The sequence below is a fragment of the Bacillus rossius genome, chromosome 18, assembly GCF_032445375.1.
Source record: "Bacillus rossius redtenbacheri isolate Brsri chromosome 18, Brsri_v3, whole genome shotgun sequence".
Classification (NCBI taxonomy): domain Eukaryota; kingdom Metazoa; phylum Arthropoda; class Insecta; order Phasmatodea; family Bacillidae; genus Bacillus; species Bacillus rossius.
Window position 1 is genome coordinate 7,928,527 of NC_086345.1, and position 20,806 is coordinate 7,949,332.

The 20,806-nt window shown below is 41.9% G+C and overlaps 1 protein-coding gene across 3 annotated transcripts in view; it reads left to right on the plus strand.

Annotated features, from left to right (window-relative positions):
- The window catches only part of LOC134541304 (uncharacterized), a 475,001-nt gene that overhangs the window by 285,392 nt on the left and 168,803 nt on the right, over positions 1 to 20,806 (plus strand). For all 3 annotated transcript variants that reach the window (XM_063384632.1, XM_063384633.1, XM_063384634.1), the window contains one exon: positions 15,718 to 15,831. In XM_063384632.1, the coding sequence (XP_063240702.1) occupies positions 15,718 to 15,831 (114 nt within the window). The remainder of the gene's footprint in view (positions 1 to 15,717; positions 15,832 to 20,806) is intronic.

The window sequence follows — 20,806 nt, forward strand, 5'->3', positions numbered from 1 at the left end:
GTCCGAATTTGTTCTCTCCTCAGATATAATCAAACAATTCTGGTAATAGCGTTGGGTGACTAAAAAGCAAGAAGTATTCTATAGATCAACAAGAATCTGAAATGTTAAGTAGTTCTGAATTAATATGTTCTTTAAATGATTGCTGCAATGGGGAAGTCTCTATTGTTTGTTATACTGTATGTATAATAAAGAAACCTTAAGAGCGGACAAAGAGATGAATACGCAATCATACATAATACAATCAAAAGTTATTAGATTTCAACAGTTAAATGCACAGGCATTACAGGTCATTTCGTGTAAGGAATGTCACAGTGTAGAGGTACACAGTAGGTTCGCATCAACGAGAAAGTTGCAACAAAACGTTAAATGAAACAAGAAATGTCCAAAAACGTTTTTGAGCAGCTATGAACTAAACTGTGAAGTGCTCGTGTTAGCTATGCTGTTTCAATCTTCAAAATAATTTAACTTTACTGTTTTCTTGAATATTACCGAAAAATATTTGACAGATAAAAAAATTAGCGAAATCACAGGCTATCATTTGTGCCGAAAGTTAGTATTCAGTCTCAAATTTGTACCTCGACTAATAAAATCTGTTTATTTTCGCGTCAGTGATTACTTACTCGAAAAACGTTGTGTGCTGCATCAAGCTCTTGTGTTTTAACACGGCGCAGTATTTAGTCTACCGATTTAATTGGTTCTTAGAACGGTGTTGAAACAACTCGGCCATAAACCTCGGAATGTCTTCTTAACTCTAAACCAGCAGTTGACTCGTATTTCTCCCTCCCCCACTGTTTCCTCCCTTTCTTAACGACCCTTGCCTTCAAGTTCTATGCCATCCTATAATTATCCTTTTGACGCCCTCGAACATTTTTAAAGCCATGTTACACCGGAGAAAATGCTACGAAAAAATTTTTTGTTCTTATTACTAAGTTGTTTTTTTTTCACGGCGGCAGACTAATTCTCCATTTCCTTCTCCAGCTATTCGTAAGTCTTGATGAAATTGGGTTTGTATCAGTGCAAGCACTCGTTGAACTGTCCAGTTGAGGCGTATCTATTTCCCGGTTCTTGGAACCCCTGTTGGACACTGGCAACAGTGTCAGGCATGTAAAAGATCCATCTTTTCTTCTAACCAGGACTACGCCCTATTGGGATCAGTTGCCTGGGGGAGTTTTGGTGAATTCATGCGGTGTGAACCTAATAATGTGTCCAGTTGAGTTCATACGATATACAATTCCAGTCCGCTGACTACCTTTGCATGCCGCATGGGTTAGCACGTTTACGCATTACACACGACGTATGACTCACTTGCATAGACAAGGTGGCGACAGGCATGTGTCTCGGCGCGCGCTCCGTACTTGGCCACTTGTGTCCAAGCTAGGTGGCCACTGGTTGTACCAGCGTCTGTAGGAGTGTTTGTCTTGCTGCACCGGTATCTACACGAGACGAGCTAACTGGACCTGTGTTACAGGTGACCTGCACCATGATCCCGCCTGGTCATCCTCAATACTGTTTCTCTCTTGATTCGTGTGCGAAATTTCTCAAAACACTTGGTTTTTTGTTTTGTTCCTTTTTCCGGAATAATCTTTGACGCTTCGTACCTATTTTCAGGCAAATTCTGGACATTAGTTAGTACAGTAACCGCGATCCCATTTGACCAGTGAAATGCTGAAAAGAACATTTCACCCATCATAGCCGATAATAAAATAAAATAAAATGTTTGATACATTAAAAAGTACCTATGTTGTATGCTGTTTCGGAATATTACTTAAAAGACTCTTTTTTTTTCTAAAATATCCTTGACTGCATCTTAAACGATGTCAGCGTTTTTTGTTGACTTCGTAGATAGTTTACAGGAAATTTATAAAATAGCCGATACGACGTGTCGCCGTCGTTTTATGTATACTTGCGGCCTATGAGTGGTCTATAGCGCTATCTTTATGGAAAGAAAAAATAACCGCTGTCTACACGTTTTATGTTATTCTATAACTGAACGAGTAACTTCAAATGTAAAAACTGAAAAATACCGGAAAAAGAATGTCAAATTTTGTAAATGCAAACAAATGATTGCCGAAAAAAAAATTGATACACTATGTTATATTACCATTAAAATAATTCAGATGTATTTTCGCGGCTAGTTAGTTTCACACTAAATTCCTTTGGTTAATGCGTGAGCTTGAAACAAATTCCTAATTTGTATTTACGACAAGCATATAAGTATGACCAGAGGAATTTTCCCGCTATAAACTGTTGCGGTAGGTCGTTGGGGATTCCTTTCCCAATATCCCTTGTTCGTGTTGTGTTTCCGTATGTAGTGCCCCCACTGTCGCTCAGATGCCAACGATAGTAATTGGCTGTTGCGCAACGTCACCAAATCAGAGAGTGGTGATTGGCCAGTGGCGCCTGGCCTCGACACTGTTTGAGCTCCTATTAGCCACGACCCACCGAGGCTTCAGCCTCGACTACACTGGGCGAGTTCCGTCATCGCACTCTTACACGTTCGTTACCACCGCGTTTTAACAACCCGCCGACTGTGTGGTTCATTTCCACAGCGAAACAAACACTAATCGGCAACTTATATTCACAAAGACCCCGTGTACTCCAGATAATTCCTGCACAGATTTGGTATTTGTTCCCGTTTGGTCCTGGTTATTACTGAGCAAACAATCCTCCACGCATATTTGCTCATTTACTGAGCTCAAGTTTGCCAGACGTCCGTTATTTGTCTCAGTGTGCTTATAGTTATTCTTGAGACATCAGTTCTCTGCGGAGTTTTATTTGTTCAAATGTTTATTATTATGTAGCTCGAATGCTGTCTTCAGTCATTTCATGATGCGACATCTGTTGGTTGAAAGCAGAACTACTTGGAGCATGAATTTTTGAAAACGAAAAAAATATTGATCCTCGCTGATGGATTATTAAAATTCCTATTTAAGTTTTTGATTTCACTTCAACATTTCGGTGTGCATCTGGTCTTAGTACCAGAAGCTAACATGGATTCCGGATCGATGCGTGCGGTGGTGTCGAAAGACCTCAGGTGTGATCTCTGGAGTAAGGAGTTCGTCACTAGAAAGAATGCTAGGCATCACGAGAAGAACGATTGTGTTAAAAGCCCACCACGCAGAGTGAAGTTAACGGCCATTGAGGCAGGTTGTTACCGCGAAGTGATAGTTTAAAAAACATGGCAAGAATTTCAAAGCCGCGCACACTTAGATACAATTCAGCGATGGAGCTGCTATGCTAATGAAGGGTGTGCTGCGTGACAAAACTAATTTTCCTTGTCTAAACATGATTATGTTCAAATCTCTTCTGATCTCGACAAATAACTAAATTGAAGGATGTTGAAGTTTAAAGACTGAAGACAATGGAAGTATCGTTTCCGTGAAAACTGAGGATACATTTAGCTTTGGAAAATTAATTGCCACATAGAAATGATGCGTGTTGACGATGAAGCAACTTCGACTTCAAGGATTGCGACCGAGTGGCGCGAGACTTGTGTGTGTGGACAGGTACGAGGTAAGGGGCGAACCACTGTCGAGCCTAGCTCCGGTGGGGAGTGCGCACTGTGGAACTTGACAAGACATATTTTATGGGCTATCCTTTAAGAACCCAGTTCTCCCAACATTATGGAAACGGAACATGGACTTTGTGTGCATGAGACAGAGCGTCGCTGGCACACACTAGAAAAAATAGCAGAAAAAAGGTGACGAACATTACATCATTCAAGATGATGACATCCAGCAGACGACCTCAGCATGAGGACGGGAGCAGATAGCAGTTCCCGAAACGTAGCTTGTTTCTGTTTTGGAAATACTTTTGTGTTTGTTTCGTCTTTTCGTTTTGTCGTTTTTTGGTCTCGTTTCAACTGTTGTGCTGAATTTTTTTGGGTTCAATATTTTTGTGCAGTCATCATTTGTGGTTTGTTTTTCGTTCTCTTAGTCCATTTTTCTTTGTTTTTTCTTTGTTTGTTGACCATATTCCTGTTATGGAATATTATGTGATGTTTATATCCTGTTGACAACAGCAATTTTTTTGCTTAATTTGTATTTTTTGTCTTTTTGGTATTTTTTTAGTTTTCTTCAACAGAAAAAGTGCTTAGCAATGGCGAATGTCCAAAAGATTACATCAAGTCATGCACTCCCAATGCATAAATCTTTCAAATATAATTTCCAATTTACACTTAATACGTAAGGTTTTGGCATTTAGCATCTCTGAGGATTCTGGTGTGATCTCTTATGGCCATCCTGGTTTCAGTTTCCACAGTCTCCTGGCATCACCGCAGGCCATGGCTGGTGCCTTCTCATGATTCAGCCTGTGTAGCGATCAGTTTTTGTCCCGAATGACATCCCCCTCAATGGTCACATATATACACAAACTTGCTGTTTCCGAATAATAAGGTCATGGCGGTGCTGATGCATAGGCTAATGTTTTCCCCAAGACTTCATTCTTTCGACACTACACAGCCTGGTGTATAATTTTTATTTTGTAGTGATCATTTGTGTTTGCGGATTCTTCGCTGCCATTTCGTGATCATTATCTAATTTGTAGTTGTCTAACGTTAAAAAAGATGGAAAGCAGTTGGCCGTCTCAACTACCAACTATCGTCAGTTTCCACTAAAGACCACCAGGATGCACGCAAGGACGAGAGGACTCCCGGTCCTTTCATGGAAGACTGCGCATCGGCGATTGTGTGAGAATCTTTGCAACTTTTTCGGAAGATCGAGAAAAATCTTTCAAGAGGCTCTTTTAAAAGATCCTTCAGGCTAAAGGGTCCTTCGTATGCGCGACTCTAATCGAAGAGTACATTCTTCTTGGTGCACACTTGCTTATCCTCTTGAATATTTTACTGGATGCTGACTGCAGAGTCGTCTTAATTTTGAATCTTCTCCACGGCTGGTTGAAGAAGTTATTGGTAGTTCGTGGAAGGCTCCGTGCGGGCTCATCTTGGCGTCTCGCTCGGGCGGTCTCGGGCTGAAGCGTGATTGGCCAGAGCAGAGAGAGAACACCACTGAGGCGTGTCCTGCCCGTCGTGCGGGTAGCACACAGGCTGAAGTGGAGTCTCGCTGCTGGCACCTGTAGCACAGAGCACCAGGAGGTACATCATTCAACAATAGCCTGGGTGAGACCTTGCACACAAGTCATAGGTAGAGACATGCAAAATTCGCGGATTCATTTCGCGATAGGCTAGCATCAAAACAACTATACCTTCGTACCGCTTCTGCGATCGGCCCACATTTTATCCGGGGAACTGTGAGCCAATGGGAAACACTAAACCAAGAAAGTGCCGAATTACGGACAGCCTAGTTGAAACGTCTCACGCGTCAGTAGCCAATGAACTGGTGTTATTTCCGCGAGTATTTAAAGGACTGTGGAGTCTATCCTAGAGGTCAATGAATCCGCGAATTTTGCAGGTCTCTAGTCATAGGTCGGTTTCTTGCACACCGACGGCTACTCATCAAGGAAACAGTTTTGTTTGCTTCACTACTATTAATAAAATAACAAACACTAAAAGGGTGATATATTAATATTTTAATTCTCAGTTGTGCTCTGTATGGTTCGCGAGTCTTTTAGTTTGTTAATTATCCGCTTTTGGATGTTCATATGTCCTAAATGCGCGGCGTGTGTGTTGCGCTCTCACTCCAGGAGGACAACTGGATCCCGACTGGCCGACTTGGTTTTTTTTCATCTGTTTTTTTCTCTCTCTCGTTGCGCGCGAATATCGTTCAGTTATTAGTATTTTAACTTCTCTATAGTTGATAGTTAATGAATTATTTAAATATTTTTAAAAACTTTTGTTTCTATCATTAATTGAAAGCATGTAAAAACAATTCGAATTAACTGTTCATATACAGCTTTTGTCCTAAAACTCTTCCCAAAACCATGTTTATTTCAAGTATACTTCTTTTTTTTGAGGGGGGAGGGGGGACCAAATATATATTGATTACGAATTATTTCGTTAAATAAAAGTGTTTCACAACAAAGACTACAACGTTTAATTCAGAACTATATACCGTACCACTTCTTTCATGCAAGAGATGATATAAATTTATCTTAAAAAAAAAAACACATTAAACTTACTCTTATGTAACTGACAAAACAATTTACAAACAGTTGCCCATGGTTATGTTATGAATTTATTTAAAAATATATATATATAAAAAACACTAATTTTAAAAAGAATAATAGCGTTGGGATACATTCCTTAACTGTAACTGCTCTTTCTCACAACTAATGTTTCAGCTTTAAAAAAAAGTAGTAGTTTTTTCACGTCTCCGTGTTTGACGGCAGCTCGTAATAATTTGCCGGCTGGCAATTAGGGCCTTGTAGCCTCGCCACGTGTGTCGTGTGGCGGCTGCTACCTGCACCCGGCTCCACCGCGCCGCAGTCCTTGGCCCTGCCGCTATTATTAGCCTCCATGCTCCGGCGCTCGCTCTGGTTCACTTACCGTCAGTCCGCCTCTGTGACATCACCCGCGCGTACACACTCCTCTTCCTGGATCATGCTTCTCGTTGTCTACCTGGTCACACAGACGCACAGTGTGCAATATGAGCATTCTGGAGGGACAAAATTCGAAACTCAAGCCAATGATGTTTCCTTTTGCTTTTGTTTGCTGTTTTAATGATTTTTTAGATAACTTAATGATTTATGACAACTTTGACATCAAAATTTATAGTATTTATAGATGACCATACAGGGTTACATTACTGAAATTCGTTTACTTTGCAAAACAACGTACAATGTTTTTTCTTTTTCGAACCAGATTTTTCTTGTTAGTGAAAATTCTTTAGTTAATGTTTTTATATATGTACAAAGTTTTTAAGTTTTTATAAAATTAAATTTATTACTATAGAAGCGTTTTTCTGCCATCCTTTGAAGTTAAAAAGGTTTTTACATAAAATATTTAAGTATGCAAATATCACCAAACAACAGTTTTTTTCTAACGCCTCAACATTAATACTGTAACCACTTGATATGGATTCCAGGATAACACGGAAGTGATTAATAAGGGCTTCATTATTTCCACTTATAGATGCGACTTCACGTGCATTTTTGAAGAATCTCCTGGCAGTATTTCCATCATTTGTGTTTCCACTACCGGGTATTAGCGTGTCAACCACTAGACCCCAACTCATCTCTAATTATTTTCTTTATTTAATTTTTTTCTCGCTTCATACTTTGATCTATCACTTGCTCCTCGGACCTGCCACTTTTTTATATCCAACCTGTAAGATATATGCAGCAAGCATTCGAAGCTCCGAATCCAGGCATGGAGTGTAGACAGACCAAATGCATATGTTGATGGATCTACATTTGTTTTATGTGATATTTCGTTTTTGTTCATTTGTTTAGGAGATGCTACATATATAACATTTTTGTGATGACCGATTATTGGACAAAGCGTTGCAAATTTTTCCATCAACCATAGTCATCAACATTGTTTGACGAACATCTCTTTCATTGCCACAAATTGTCACTCTGGTTGGTGAGAGTTAATTTATTTGTTTGTTGATGTTCTTACTTTCATCTTGGATTAATGCTTCTGTTTCCTTTTTAAAGAGCAATTTTATTGGTCGAAAATATCTAGTAGAGGAAGTTCTTGGATTCTGCCAAATAATTCGTTTATGATCTTCATTTGTGTGGAGCTGCAGAGGAACAAATGATATAACGAAAAGATATTCGTCATAGGGAACCTCGCCTGTTTTTTCTCAGACCTCTGTTTAAATATACTGTGGCCTGAACTTCCATCGCAACCACACTTGCATATTAACGACATGTCATTGATATCAGATTCAGACAGCATCTGGTTTACTAATTCATTTTGCACTAGTAAAATGAGTTCAATGGTGTGGTTAAGAAGGGCTTGTAGATTTATTTCTGCGCTCAGTTTAGTGATCAAAATAACTTATTTAAGTGGGTAACACATTTGTTTGGCTTCCTGTAACATGTAATATGGTGGATATATATTACAGTTTCTTTCTTTGGCTTGAGACTGCAGAAGCTTGTATTGGTAGGTTGTAAGTTGTGCGTCAAGAAAAAAAGCCAATGCCTCTTCATTTTTGTAAAATATAGGTTCTTTATCGGACATTCTTGCTTTCTTTAGTTTTGTCGCTCTTTGTGGCGATGCTGTAGATAATTCTTTAACAATATCTGCTGCATCTCTTTTCCCAGCAGCTCGTAAACTTACTTCAGTGGAAAATGAGATCTATTCAGGAGTCTGGGACTGCAGCAAATGTTGAACTTTCCTCCTTTTACTCTTTCTGCTATAATCTTTGAAACGCTTCTTAGGGCGTCCAGCATCAGTTGCAGGCGATGTGCTTGGCCCAGGTGTATTGCAGGGTTGTGTAACAGCAGACGAAAACATTGCCAACAGTTCATTTCCTAGTTTAAATTCCCCCAAAGCCACTGTGTGTTTCGCTGAACAAATCTATCATAATGCCTTACGCTTTGCGCCCAAAGTTTATTCAGTTTAATTAAAAACAACCTCACTCTATTTTTTAAGATAGTTTGAATGTTTTCTGGCACTTCTTCCAAGACAAAGAAACTCACTAAGTATTTACATACTTCTTCGTGCCTTTTTGTTTTTTCACTACGCAACCAAATGTTAAAGAGATCGCCACGTGACATGCGCAGTACCTCTGAAAAAAATTAAAAACCATCAATCGCGCAAATATGCGCAGAATATTAAAGCGAAAACATTTAATATAAATATGGATCATTGCACTGCAGAAGTTTCGTGAGGGTATATTGCATACATTTTTTTATAACTCTAATTGAAATTTATGAAGTTTACATATTATTGTTATTTTTCGTCAGTTGATAAATTATAAATTTATGGATAAATATTCACAATTAAGTATGCGTTACTCATACAAATTAAAGAACATACCTTTATGAACGTCTTCCATGATCACAAAACAAGAAAATACCTCTCGCACTAACTGTACCAGCTCTTGAAAGAGCGCACTCCGCACCAATACTGCCCCGGCCGGGAGCACTCCTCCGATACAGCTGTCTTATCAGCTCTCCAGAAGGCACGCAGCATTTTTAAAACGGTCAACCAAGCACATTACTGAATGGTCTGAAGTCTCTACTATAACATTTCAATAACCACAACCCATAATTAAAAAGTCGAAAAAAATAGTTTTGTCCCTCTAGATTGGTCATATTGCACACTGTGAGACGGTGCGCAGAGCTTCAGGAAAATGAACGCGATTTAGAAACTATTCAAGATATCCGAGTGGGGTCTATTTACGAAAAGCATTTAGAAGTTCGCTGACGGTCGAAAAAGTACCTTTGATTTCGGAATATGTTTTTAAACTGTATTTTTAGAATAGTTGAAATTGCTAAAACGCATGTTTTTCAGAGTAATTTTTAGGCGTTAAACAACCGGTACAAATTCTTGAAAGCACTTAAGGGACTTGCATTACACCGTTGTATTCATTTCTCCTCCATAAAATGTTAACGGTAACCGCTCAAATTTCACAGTTATCCTATGACGACGAGAAGACTGCGTGTCAGTTCAGAGCCTTGCGCTTAAATGCGATACCGCGCTGGAAATACCAGCGAGCGTCGCGTGCCCCTTAGTGCTTGCAGGGTTTACCTGGGCCCAACTTAACTGGCTGGCCAATCCCCGCACACAGCACACGCATGTCTGCACGGCTGGAACCCAGCATGATTAGGCGTACAGGCTTCTGCCTGAGTCGCACCTAGAGTCTTCCCTAACCCGAACAAATACACCTTGTCTTAGTTAGGTTGGGACCAGTGGCGTGCCCAGGATTTTGCTCTGGGGGGGGGGGGGGGGTCAGGCAGATGGCTAGGGCCTTTCCTGGGGGTCTGGGGGGTATGGAATACCCTCCAGCTAGGCGGGGGGTCCGGGGGTCCTCCCCCGGGAAAATTTTGAAAAATACGTGATATTGCTGATTTAGGCTATCTAAAAATACTGTTTAATTAAACATTTATGCTTGTGTCATTGAATTTATTTTAATATCATACTAAATATTTTTTTTCATTTTATGAATTTAATATTAAAATATTTTTAGCCCTGGGGGGGGGGGGGTCCGGTCCCGCTCGTCCCCCCCCCCCAGGCACGCCTCTGGTTGGGACAACAACATCAAAAAATGGAGTTGTCCGGAGACTGCTTGCTGTGACGTGCTATGTCCATCCCTACAGTCACTTCCATGGAATACAGTCCTGTGCAAGGCAAATACTACACTTCAGCCAATGATCTGGCGCTGACTACCCACCGGACAAGTAGCTTCACGCTTCCAGGTAGTGGCTACTCGCTGGACCGCATGAGCGTGCGCAGAATGTATTATTGAAGGGAGGAGGGGGGGGGGGGTGATGGAACCTCTTTGCATGCTGTTTGCTTTCAAATTCTTTCCTTTTGTTGAGGGAATGATTGATATTCTAGGATTTTTTTTAGGATTTCTTCCCACATACCCCCTCCCCTGCCCTTGGCTACTCGCTTCGCTGTTTAGGACAGTTTACAGAAGCGTCAGCTAATGTTTCCGCAAGTACTACTGTAAGCTACCTCTGTTCGTAGTTTGTGTCTCTATGTTGTGGAACAGGTTTCAGCCACTTCACTTTAACTTTCTGTTGAAAATGGTCGCTTAAATGAAAACCTCAAATTATCATTATTATTATTATTTTGCTTATGTTTTTACCCAATGCATTTCGAGGTGGCCATATTTTGGCGACAATTTATTTGGTACCTATTTAGTAAGCACAAAAGGTCATGGCTAGATACGTTAATCAAATGAACCGTTACGTAGAAGCATGCGTTTTTCGCGAAAATATTTTTAGTCTAGTCGGGCATCGTCTAGTGTTTCGTGAATGGTTGAGTTTGAATCAGTCGACGAACCAATCACAGCCATCCAGCGCGGAAGCGAACGAGTCCTGATTGGCAGTGAGATAAGCGGCCGCCAATCACGAGGCTGCGAGCCTGCCATAAACTCTCAGCACAGCAAGGTCGAAAGAAAGCAACATTTTGTTGGGGAGGAAGAAAATGCGGAGAATGATCTACGTAAGATGTGTTCGTGTTCATAGACATCTATAGGAATGAGCTCACCCCTCGTCGCCTTCAGGGGCATTAGAGACACGGAAAAGCGGGGGGGGGGGGGGGGGGGGAGAATGATGGAGCACCGACGGGATTGGGTGGAATAAACGGGAGTACCGTGGGGAAAAACATTTTCTTATTCCTTGCATTTAACATTCTGAACACCATTAAACAAACGCTTTTATTGTTGATGTACCAATTAGTAACAAAGAAGAGTTATTAATTCAATTTAAACTATGGTCTAAAACGTCATAGAACCAAACTAATTTATAAAACTAGTTGTTGGAATAAAAGACTGATGGAAGTCCGTTCCGAAATGTCCAGACTGGCTGGAGCACCTTTTAGAAGGCGGCTTCGGAACATTTAGAAACAGCAGCGCCGAGAGAGAACCCACCGGCGCAAGGCAACGTCCGTCATGTTCCCCACTCGCCCAACCCCGGGGTCGCCCTAGCCGGGAGTAAATACCTGATAACATAAAAAGGAAGACTTCAGAATTCGGCTTCAACGTGATATTAAGTTAAAAATGTTTCGTCCAATTTTTGGGGTGTTTGGATTTTTAAAACTGTAAGCGCTGTCATAGCGTAAATGCGATAAATTACCTGCGCAGGTTTGTGGGGGCGAATGGTACTGAGCGACACACACATGGAAACCTACGATGCCTGTTGGATCCACGGATACAAGGGAAATGTTCTGAATGGACATTCGGGCCTGAACGTCTGAATGAGCGAGTTGCTGCATCTCCGTGTGTTTGTCAGGAGGAACCTCACTTAGCCCGAGTCATACACACGAATAATCCTCGTCTCCACACCTTTCGATTATCTACTACCTAAATTTTTCTGTTCTAGAAGTAAAAGGTAGGTTAGCGGAATTTAAAAAAAACTATAATGAAAATGTTTGAAGGCTCGCAAAATGTCGTATTTCATACAGACCACGAAGATGTACGAACAAGCTGTTATCTTCGGAAATGTTCGGACTGTTTTGAGAGCTTGACTGCATTTAAGTGAATTTTAGGCATCTCTCACGTTAGGCAAGAGGAAAAAAAAGAACATGTCAGCTGAGCTTTACCGAAGAAGCGTAGACAAAAGAAGGGAACAAGCATTTACAGATAATTAGTGCACCGAAAATATTCAATCGAGGAGACCTCTGTAGTGTGTGAAAGGAATTCAGCCAGAGAAAGTAAAATTAAATCAATTACAGCACAGACGAAGTTGAAACAGATGCGTGCTTTCGGGAACTGACATCTGCTCCTGTCGCCAGGCACAGTCTGTGTTCGTCTGTGCTGTCATTTATTACTTTTTAATACTAAATTTCGCCCACTTAATTCTTTATGCGGTCCAGGCCTTTAACATGTATCATGTTCCGATTGTGGCTAGTTCTCTTTGTGTTTATGTTGTCCCTCATGGATGTTTTCCTGCACTCCAGCGTATGCCCATGGAATTGATAATAATCTCCATAACAAGGATCATTATGAGAAATACTAAAGGCATTAACTTGTTTGTGTACAGGTGTATGGAGTCTAGCCGGTAGCAGAATAAATACACTGACCGTGCAGATCTCTACCTAAGGGTACATAATATGTGAATGTTTTGACGGGTATTTATCATAGGCTGTAATCGGTGAGAAAGTGGCTTCGTATACAACATGGTTGTGTTATTTTCAGGCAAACTACAAGATAAGGCACAAACGAAAGTGTTATGTGGTGTATCTTGTCAGGAAGTGGGTACGAGTGCAGTGGTGCAAAGTGTGGTAAAGTGGTGGCAGGTTGTGTGTGTGTGGGGGGGGGGGCAGGGTGGTGTGTGTGTTCGGGGGCAGGGTAGTTTGTGTGTGTGTTCGGGGGCAGGGTGGTTTGTGTGTGTGGTAGGGAGGCGGTGTGGTATGTGTGTGTGGTAGGGGGCAGGGTGGATTGTGTGTGTGGTAGGGGGGCAGCGTAGTATGTGTGTGTGTTTGGGGGCAAGGTGGTATGAGTTTGTGGTAGGGGGCAGGGTGGTATGTGTGTGTGGTAGGGAGGCAGGGTGGTATGTGTTTGTGGTAGGGGGCAGCGTAGTATGTGTGTGTGGTAGGTTGCAGGGTGGTTTGTGTGTGTGGTAGGGGGCAGGGTGGTATGTGTGTGTGGTAGGGAGGCAGGGTGGTATGTGTTTGTGGTAGGGGGCAGCATATTATGTATGTGTGGTAGGTTGCAGGGTGGTTTGTGTGTGTGGTAGGGAGGCGGTGTGGTATGTGTGTGTGGTAGGGGCAGGGTGGTTTTTGTGTGTGGTAGGTTGCAGGGTGGTATGTGTGTGTGGTAGGGAGGCGGGGTGGTATGTGTGTGTGGTAGGGAGGCGGGGTGGTATGTGTGTGTGGTAGGGGGGCAGGGTGGTTTGTGTGTGTGGTAGGTTGCAGGGTGGTTTGTGTGTGTGTTAGAGAGGCGGTTTGGTATGTGTGTGTGGTAGGGGGCAGGGTAGTTTGTGTGTGTGGTAGGGGGCAGGGTAGTTTGTGTGTGTGGTATGTTGCAGGGTGGTTTGTGTGTGTGTTAGGGAGGCGGTGTGGTATGTGTGTGTGGTAGGTTGCAGGGTGGTATATGTGTGTGGTAGGGAGGCAGGGTAGTTTGTGCGTGTGGTAGGTTGCAGGGTGGTATGTGTGTGTGGTAGGGAGGCAGGATGGTTTGTGTGTGGTAGGTTGCAGGGTGGTATGTGTGTGTGGTAGGGAGGCGGGGTGGTATGTGTGTGTGGTAGGTTGCAGGGTGGTTTGTGTGTGTGTTAGGGAGGCGGTGTGGTATGTGTGTGTGGTAGGTTTCAGGGTGGTATATGTGTGTGGTAGGGGGGCAGGGTGGTTTGTGTGTGTGTGGTAGGGAGGCAGGATGGTTTGTGTGTGTGTGGTAGGGGGCAGGATGGTTTTTGTGTGTGTGGTAGGGGAGCAGGGTGGTTTGTGTGTGTGTGGTAGGGAGGCAGGATGGTTTGTGTGTGTGTGGTAGGAAGGCAGGATGGTTTTTGTGTGTGTGGTAGGGGGGCAGGGTGGTTTGTGTGTGTGTGTTAGGGAGGCAGGGTGGTTTGAGTGTGGTAGGTTGCAGGGTGGTTTGAGTGTGGTAGGTTGCAGGGTGGTTTGTGTGTGGTAGGTTGCAGGGTGGTATGTGTGTGTGGTAGGGAGGCAGGATGGTTTGTGTGTGTGTGGTAGGGGGGCAGGGTGGTTTGTGTGTGTGTTATGGGGGCAGGGTGGTTTGTGTGTGTGTTAGGGAGGCAGGGTGGTTTGTGTGTGTGGTATGTTGCAGGGTGGTTTGTGTGTGTGGTATGTTGCAGGGTGGTTTGTGTGTGTGTTAGGGAGGCGGTGTGGTATGTGTGTGTGGTAGGTTGCAGGGTGGTATATGTGTGTGGTAGGGAGGCAGGGTGGTTTGTGTGTGTGGTAGGTTGCAGGGTGGTATGTGTGTGTGGTAGGGAGGCAGGATGGTTTGTGTGTGTGTGGTAGGGGGGCAGGGTGGTTTGTGTGTGTGTTATGGGGGCAGGGTGGTTTGTGTGTGTGTTAGGGAGGCAGGGTGGTTTGTGTGTGTGTGTTAGGGAGGCAGGGTGGTTTGAGTGTGGTAGGTTGCAGGGTGGTTTGAGTGTGGTAGGTTGCAGGGTGGTTTGTGTGTGGTAGGTTGCAGGGTGGTATGTGTGTGTGGTAGGGAGGCAGGATGGTTTGTGTGTGTGTGGTAGGGAGGCAGGATGGTTTGTGTGTGTGTTAGGGAGGCAGGATGGTTTGTGTGTGTGGTAGGGGGGCAGGGTGGTTTGTGTGTGTGTGGTAGGGAGGCAGGATGGTTTGTGTGTGTGTGGTAGGGAGGCAGGATGGTTTGTGTGTGTGTGGTAGGGAGGCAGGATGGTTTGTGTGTGTGTGGTAGGGAGGCAGGATGGTTTGTGTGTGGTAGGGAGGCAGGATGGTTTTTGTGTGTGTGGTAGGGGGGCAGGGTGGTTTGTGTGTGTGTGGTAGGGAGGCAGGATGGTTTGTGTGTGTGTGGTAGGGGGCAGGATGGTTTTTGTGTGTGTGGTAGGGGGGCAGGGTGGTTTGTGTGTGTGTGGTAGGGAGGCAGGATGGTTTGTGTGTGTGTGGTAGGGAGGCAGGATGGTTTTTGTGTGTGTGGTAGGGGGGCAGGGTGGTTTGTGTGTGTGTGGTAGGGAGGCAGGATGGTTTGTGTGTGTGTGGTAGGGGGCAGGATGGTTTTTGTGTGTGTGGTAGGGGAGCAGGGTGGTTTGTGTGTGTGTGGTAGGGAGGCAGGATGGTTTGTGTGTGTGTGGTAGGGAGGCAGGATGGTTTTTGTGTGTGTGGTAGGGGGGCAGGGTGGTTTGTGTGTGTGTGTTAGGGAGGCAGGGTGGTTTGAGTGTGGTAGGTTGCAGGGTGGTTTGAGTGTGGTAGGTTGCAGGGTGGTTTGTGTGTGGTAGGTTGCAGGGTGGTATGTGTGTGTGGTAGGGGGGCAGGGTGGTTTGTGTGTGTGTGGTAGGGGGCAGGATGGTTTGTGTGTGTGTGGTAGGGGGCAGGATGGTTTGTGTGTGTGTGGTAGGGGGCAGGATGGTTTGTGTGTGTGTGGTAGGGGGGCAGGGTGGTTTTTGTGTGTGTGGTAGGGGGGCAGGGTGGTTTTTGTGTGTGTGGTAGGGGGGCAGGGTGGTTTGTGTGTGTGTGGTAGGGGGGCAGGGTGGTACTGACCCTCGTGCTGGTTGCAGGCACCTCGAAGAAGCGCGATGCCAGCCCGCTCAGCGACGGCTCAACCAACTCCGCGGCATCGCGGCCTCCGGCTAATCAGCGCCCGCCGCCGCCCGCCGTCCGCCAATCACCGCGTGAGTATCCCCTCCCTGTGAACTACCACCGCGCCTTGTGGACCCAGCTGTGTGCGGGAAGCCTGTTATGTTCGGAACACACCCCACTGACTCGTAAACTCAAGGTCGGAGTAAAGATCGCTTTTTTGCGACAATCCATACTTTTTATCCTCCCAGAAAAAAAGAATAGTTTCATGCGAAAGGTTTATTTTTATTTGTCACATAACTAACCTATCTTTTACGTTTATAAAAGCAAAATAATTTTTTTTAAAATTATTTTTAAAAAATTAAACTGACATAATTTTAACACTTGCATACTATGACACTATGTATTTTTTTTTTTTACTTAAACAACTTCCTTTCATTCAACATCGCGTTCATTTTATTCAACATAGCGTCGAATAAATCTAACAATTTCCTGCGCGTCTGCATTGTGTTTAATGCTGCGCTACATCTGGCTTTTGATGTTACATGATTATCTTAATTTGAATGCAAGCATTCTAACGTATTTTTTCCCGACTACGGCGAAGCCAAAAGGAAGGGTTATGATTTTAGCAGTCTATGTATGTATGTATTTAGGTATGTATGAATTTACGTATGTTCCTCCGTAGCTACTAATCTATTCATCCGTTTTTGATGAATAAGGTGTCAATCGGTTCGTTATGTCCCGGGTAACATAGGCTACATTTTAACCTACTTAAACAATAGGAGTAGATTTTACCTTTTAAACCTCGATTTTAACCCAAATCATTCCTTTTTTTTTTTTTTTTTTTTTAATGTTGGAAAAAGTGTTTTTGCAAAAGGCCAAGTTTACGTTGCATTAAATAGGGTAAGAACATTGGAGGGTTTATTTACTAGCGATTTTTTTAATTGAGAATTTTTAAATACATTATTTAATTACTGGTTCACTCTCGTCGGAAATCGAACCGAGGACAGAAATCGTTTAATTGACTAAACATTTGAAGTAGGCAATTTTTAAAATAATTTTTGAACTTTTCCCCGAATTTCTAGCTAAATAATTACACAATTTCAAGATGGCGGTCGTAACGAAACATGCAACGTTTTTTTAAATATTTTAATCAAATTTTGATTTTTTTTAAATTTTAAAACTTTTTTCATTAAAATCGGATAATAAATATAGATTTCCAAGATGGCGGACATGACGTCATACTATATATATATATATATATATATATATATATATATATATATATATACACATTGACATAAGTGGTGGAAGGTCAGTCTGCTGGCGGCTTCCGTGGAGGAAGGACCTGACATCATTATTTTTATTTTTGACCTCGTTGGATTCGAACCGAGGACTCTGAGCTCCATGGCGTAAGTGTAAATTTAATTTTTTTAATAAGTTTTTTAAAATTGTTATTATTAAATTTTATTATTAATTTTTTTAATTTTAAAATTTTTCCCGAATTTCTAACATAAAAATTACGGATTTTCAAGATGGCGACCGTAACGGAAATTGAAAGGGTGACTTCATAACCCAAGATGGCGGTCATGGTATCCTTATTCCTAGAAATGGCTTATCGGAGGCTTTAGACATGGATGCTTAAGCCGTTTTTAGGACACTGTGTTGTTTCTAAGGCAAAAGGTATTTTGAGGTTTTTCTAAATCATAATTTTTGAATTGTGGAATATTTTGAGAATATTTGGCAAAATTAAAAAAATATATATGGAAATTTAGGTGTTTTTTTGGCTAATTTTGTCGATTTTTGGCTAATTTAGGCTAATAATGGCAAATTTGAAGGTCAAAGGTCAAGGTCATCCAATATGGCCGCCGTTCACTCGCTCCTCGCGCCAGCGTCATGTCCCAGTATGCCCTATTCTACATTACTCTCATACTTTGCAAATATTGATCAAATTACTAAATTATCCATTAAAATTGCATGTTATCTATGCTAATAAAAACTGTTTTATGCAAGAAGTCAGAACATTGAATGATTTTATGAAAATAAATTTGAATTGGCTATTTACATTACTTAAGAAACAAAAATATAGTTATTAATTTTTTTTGTAAGGTCTTTGAATAACTTAAAAACCAGGCAATATATAACTACAGAATTATACCCCTAAGTTGTTGAAAAAGGAGTTACTATGATTTTAAGATAATGATAGCTAATCATGCTTAGGAAAATATATTGGGTTCCATTAATACATGTACGAATACTACCAACAATTTTACATTTTGCGGAAACGAGTAAATGTAATTTTCATATTATTGATAATATCTCTGAAACTAATGCAGCATGTAAAATATATTGGTTACAATGATAAACATAAATTACCAACCACAATTTTATGATTTAGCGAAATTCAACCCCTAGGGGGTGAAAAGGGCTAACTATGGTTAAAAGTTGAAAAAAAATATTTAACTCCGAATCCAGTCAAGCACTATAAAAGATATTGGTTAGCAATAATGAACATAACTAAAAATACCAACACAAAATTTACAATTTTGTAGAATCCCATCCATAAAGGGGAGAAAAATTGACAAACATCTTTTTCATATAATTATATTACAGAATAGAATCAAGCACAGTTAAAATAGATTGGGTAACATTATTAAACATACAAAAAAAAACAATTATACCACTTTGTGAAATTCAACCCCTAAGACGTAAAAAAAGGGCGAATATGTTTATAAATAAATCCGAATCTAATCAAGCATAATAAAATATATTGCGGACCAATAATTAACATACACAATTTTTTACCCTCTTGTAGAATTCCATCCATGAGGGGGGGAAAGAGGACGATTTTCATTTTTCTCCTGATGGTGGTAGTTTCCGGAGCACATTGTTTTAATGTACCATGTATCAATTTTTAATGGCATCTACCAAAGTATTCCATATGATCATAGAACACGTGGGGTGCATTGTGTCGCAGCCAAGCACCGAACAGCCGGTGGAAGTGGCCGCGTCGCGCCCTCTTCTACTCTCTTCTCCTCTCTTCTACTATCTTCTCTACTCTTTTCTCTACTCTCTTCCACTCTCTTCTCTTTTCTCTTCTCATCTCTTCTATTCTCTTCTCCCTTCTACTCTCTTCTACTCCTCTTTTCTCTTCTACTCCTCTTTTCTCTTCTACTCTCTTCTACTATCTTCTACTCTCTTCTACTATCTTATACTCTATTCTACTATCTTATACTCTATTCTACTATCTTCTCCTCTATTGTACTCTCTTCTCTTCTCTACTCTCTTCTCTTCTCCTCTGTTCTCTCTGTTCCTCTCTTCTCCTCTCTTCTCTCTTCTCCTCTCCTCCCTTAGCGCTAGTGGGCACCCACCTTTACAGAATTAGAATGCATTTTTCAAACTTTAAATTTTTCTTTTCTGTAGTGCCTAAAACAAAATATACTTTAACAAGTTATCTTTATGACAAGAAATTTCCTAACAAATAAAGGTGCGACTACATTTTACTGTTGTGGCCCGGTGAATGGTTTGTTAAACATTTTTTTTTAGTTAAGACATAAAGTGCAAACAAGCAATGATATAGCCTATGCCCAAAACAATGATTAAAATCCTTAATCACGTCGTGACTATGGCAGTGTAAATAATTGTAATGGTTGTTGATGTAAATATGTGATGCCATAGCTCGGCGGAGACTAGAGCCAAATGCCCGATCTTGCATCTTCGGTTTTTTTTTGTTCATTGTAAATAAATATGGCGGTGTTGATAAAAGGATACTAATGGTCAATTAGGTTCGGTTAGCTACATTATAAATACTTTAAAACATTGTGGACTGTTGATTTGGTTAGGATAGCTACATAATAGATACGGAAAAAAAAGCATGAACTTCGGGGAACTTCGGGTTTTGGCTGTCTCGTCTGTGAAAAGAAGGCTTCCCGTACTAGACCAGGGTGTGAGTGACTCAGCACCCCTCCCCCCTCCCCACTAGGGGTGGTTCCCCCTCTCCCTGGCACAGGTCACGTGTCGCTGCACTTCCGGCGTCATGGCTGCTGCGCCTAGACCGTGGCCGCGTTCACAAACCACGCAACACAGTGACGCGAGAAACGCAAACAAGAGTTCGCCGAGGGCCGAAAAGTTTTTGACTTCGGATTAAGTTTTTAAACTCTATTTTTAGAAGAGTTAAAATGGCTAAATGGCGTGTTTCAGAGTAACGTTTAGGCATCAAAAAACCAGTACAGATTCTTGAAAGCACTTAAGGAACTTGCATTACGCCTTTATCTTCATTTCTCGGCCATATAATGCTACGGTCACCGCTCATGTGCACTGGGAGAAGACTGCGCGCCAGTCCAGAGGAGACACCGCGCTAGAAGCACCAGCGAGCGTCGCGCTTATCATCCCGCCTCGCCGACACAGATACACCCCTGACGAGCCGAACCTCCTGCCTCTGTCGTAACACCCGAGATGTCGTCTGTCATCTGAAAGAAAAACGTGTGTGATTGAAAATAATGGTAGTTTTGTAAATAAAAGAGTTTCTGATTGAAAAAAAAATATCAGGATTATGATTTTAGTTCCGATAGTTTAAACATGTTCTAGTTTCTGAATGTAGCTGTCATTGTTTCGAGAGTGAAAGGTTGGACACGTCAGCCCCGCCACTCTATGATATTTAATAATGTAGTGCGAATTTAAAAATGTCATTTTTAGAACAATAAAGGAACATTAGTGAGTTTAAAAAAAAATTCAGTTTTATAATTTTTCCGGATAAAGTAACGACTGTAGACAGGGGCGCAACAACTAACTTTCCAAAGGGGAGGGGGGGGGGGGGGCAATATACCTTTTTACAAAGAATCATCGATCCCCCCTATTGAAGCGGGGGGTCGGGGGGTCCTCCCCCGGGAAAATTTGTATTTCAAGGTGGAAAATGGTGCTATTTAAGCAGTTTTATTATCTAAAAATTAATTACACAGCACTTTCTTTGCTCCCATTTGCCCCCACTTCAAGGTTTCAGAGGGGGGGCAAAATACCCTTGCCCCCCCCCCCCCTGTTGTTGCGTCCCTGATTGTAGATCATCACCAAAAT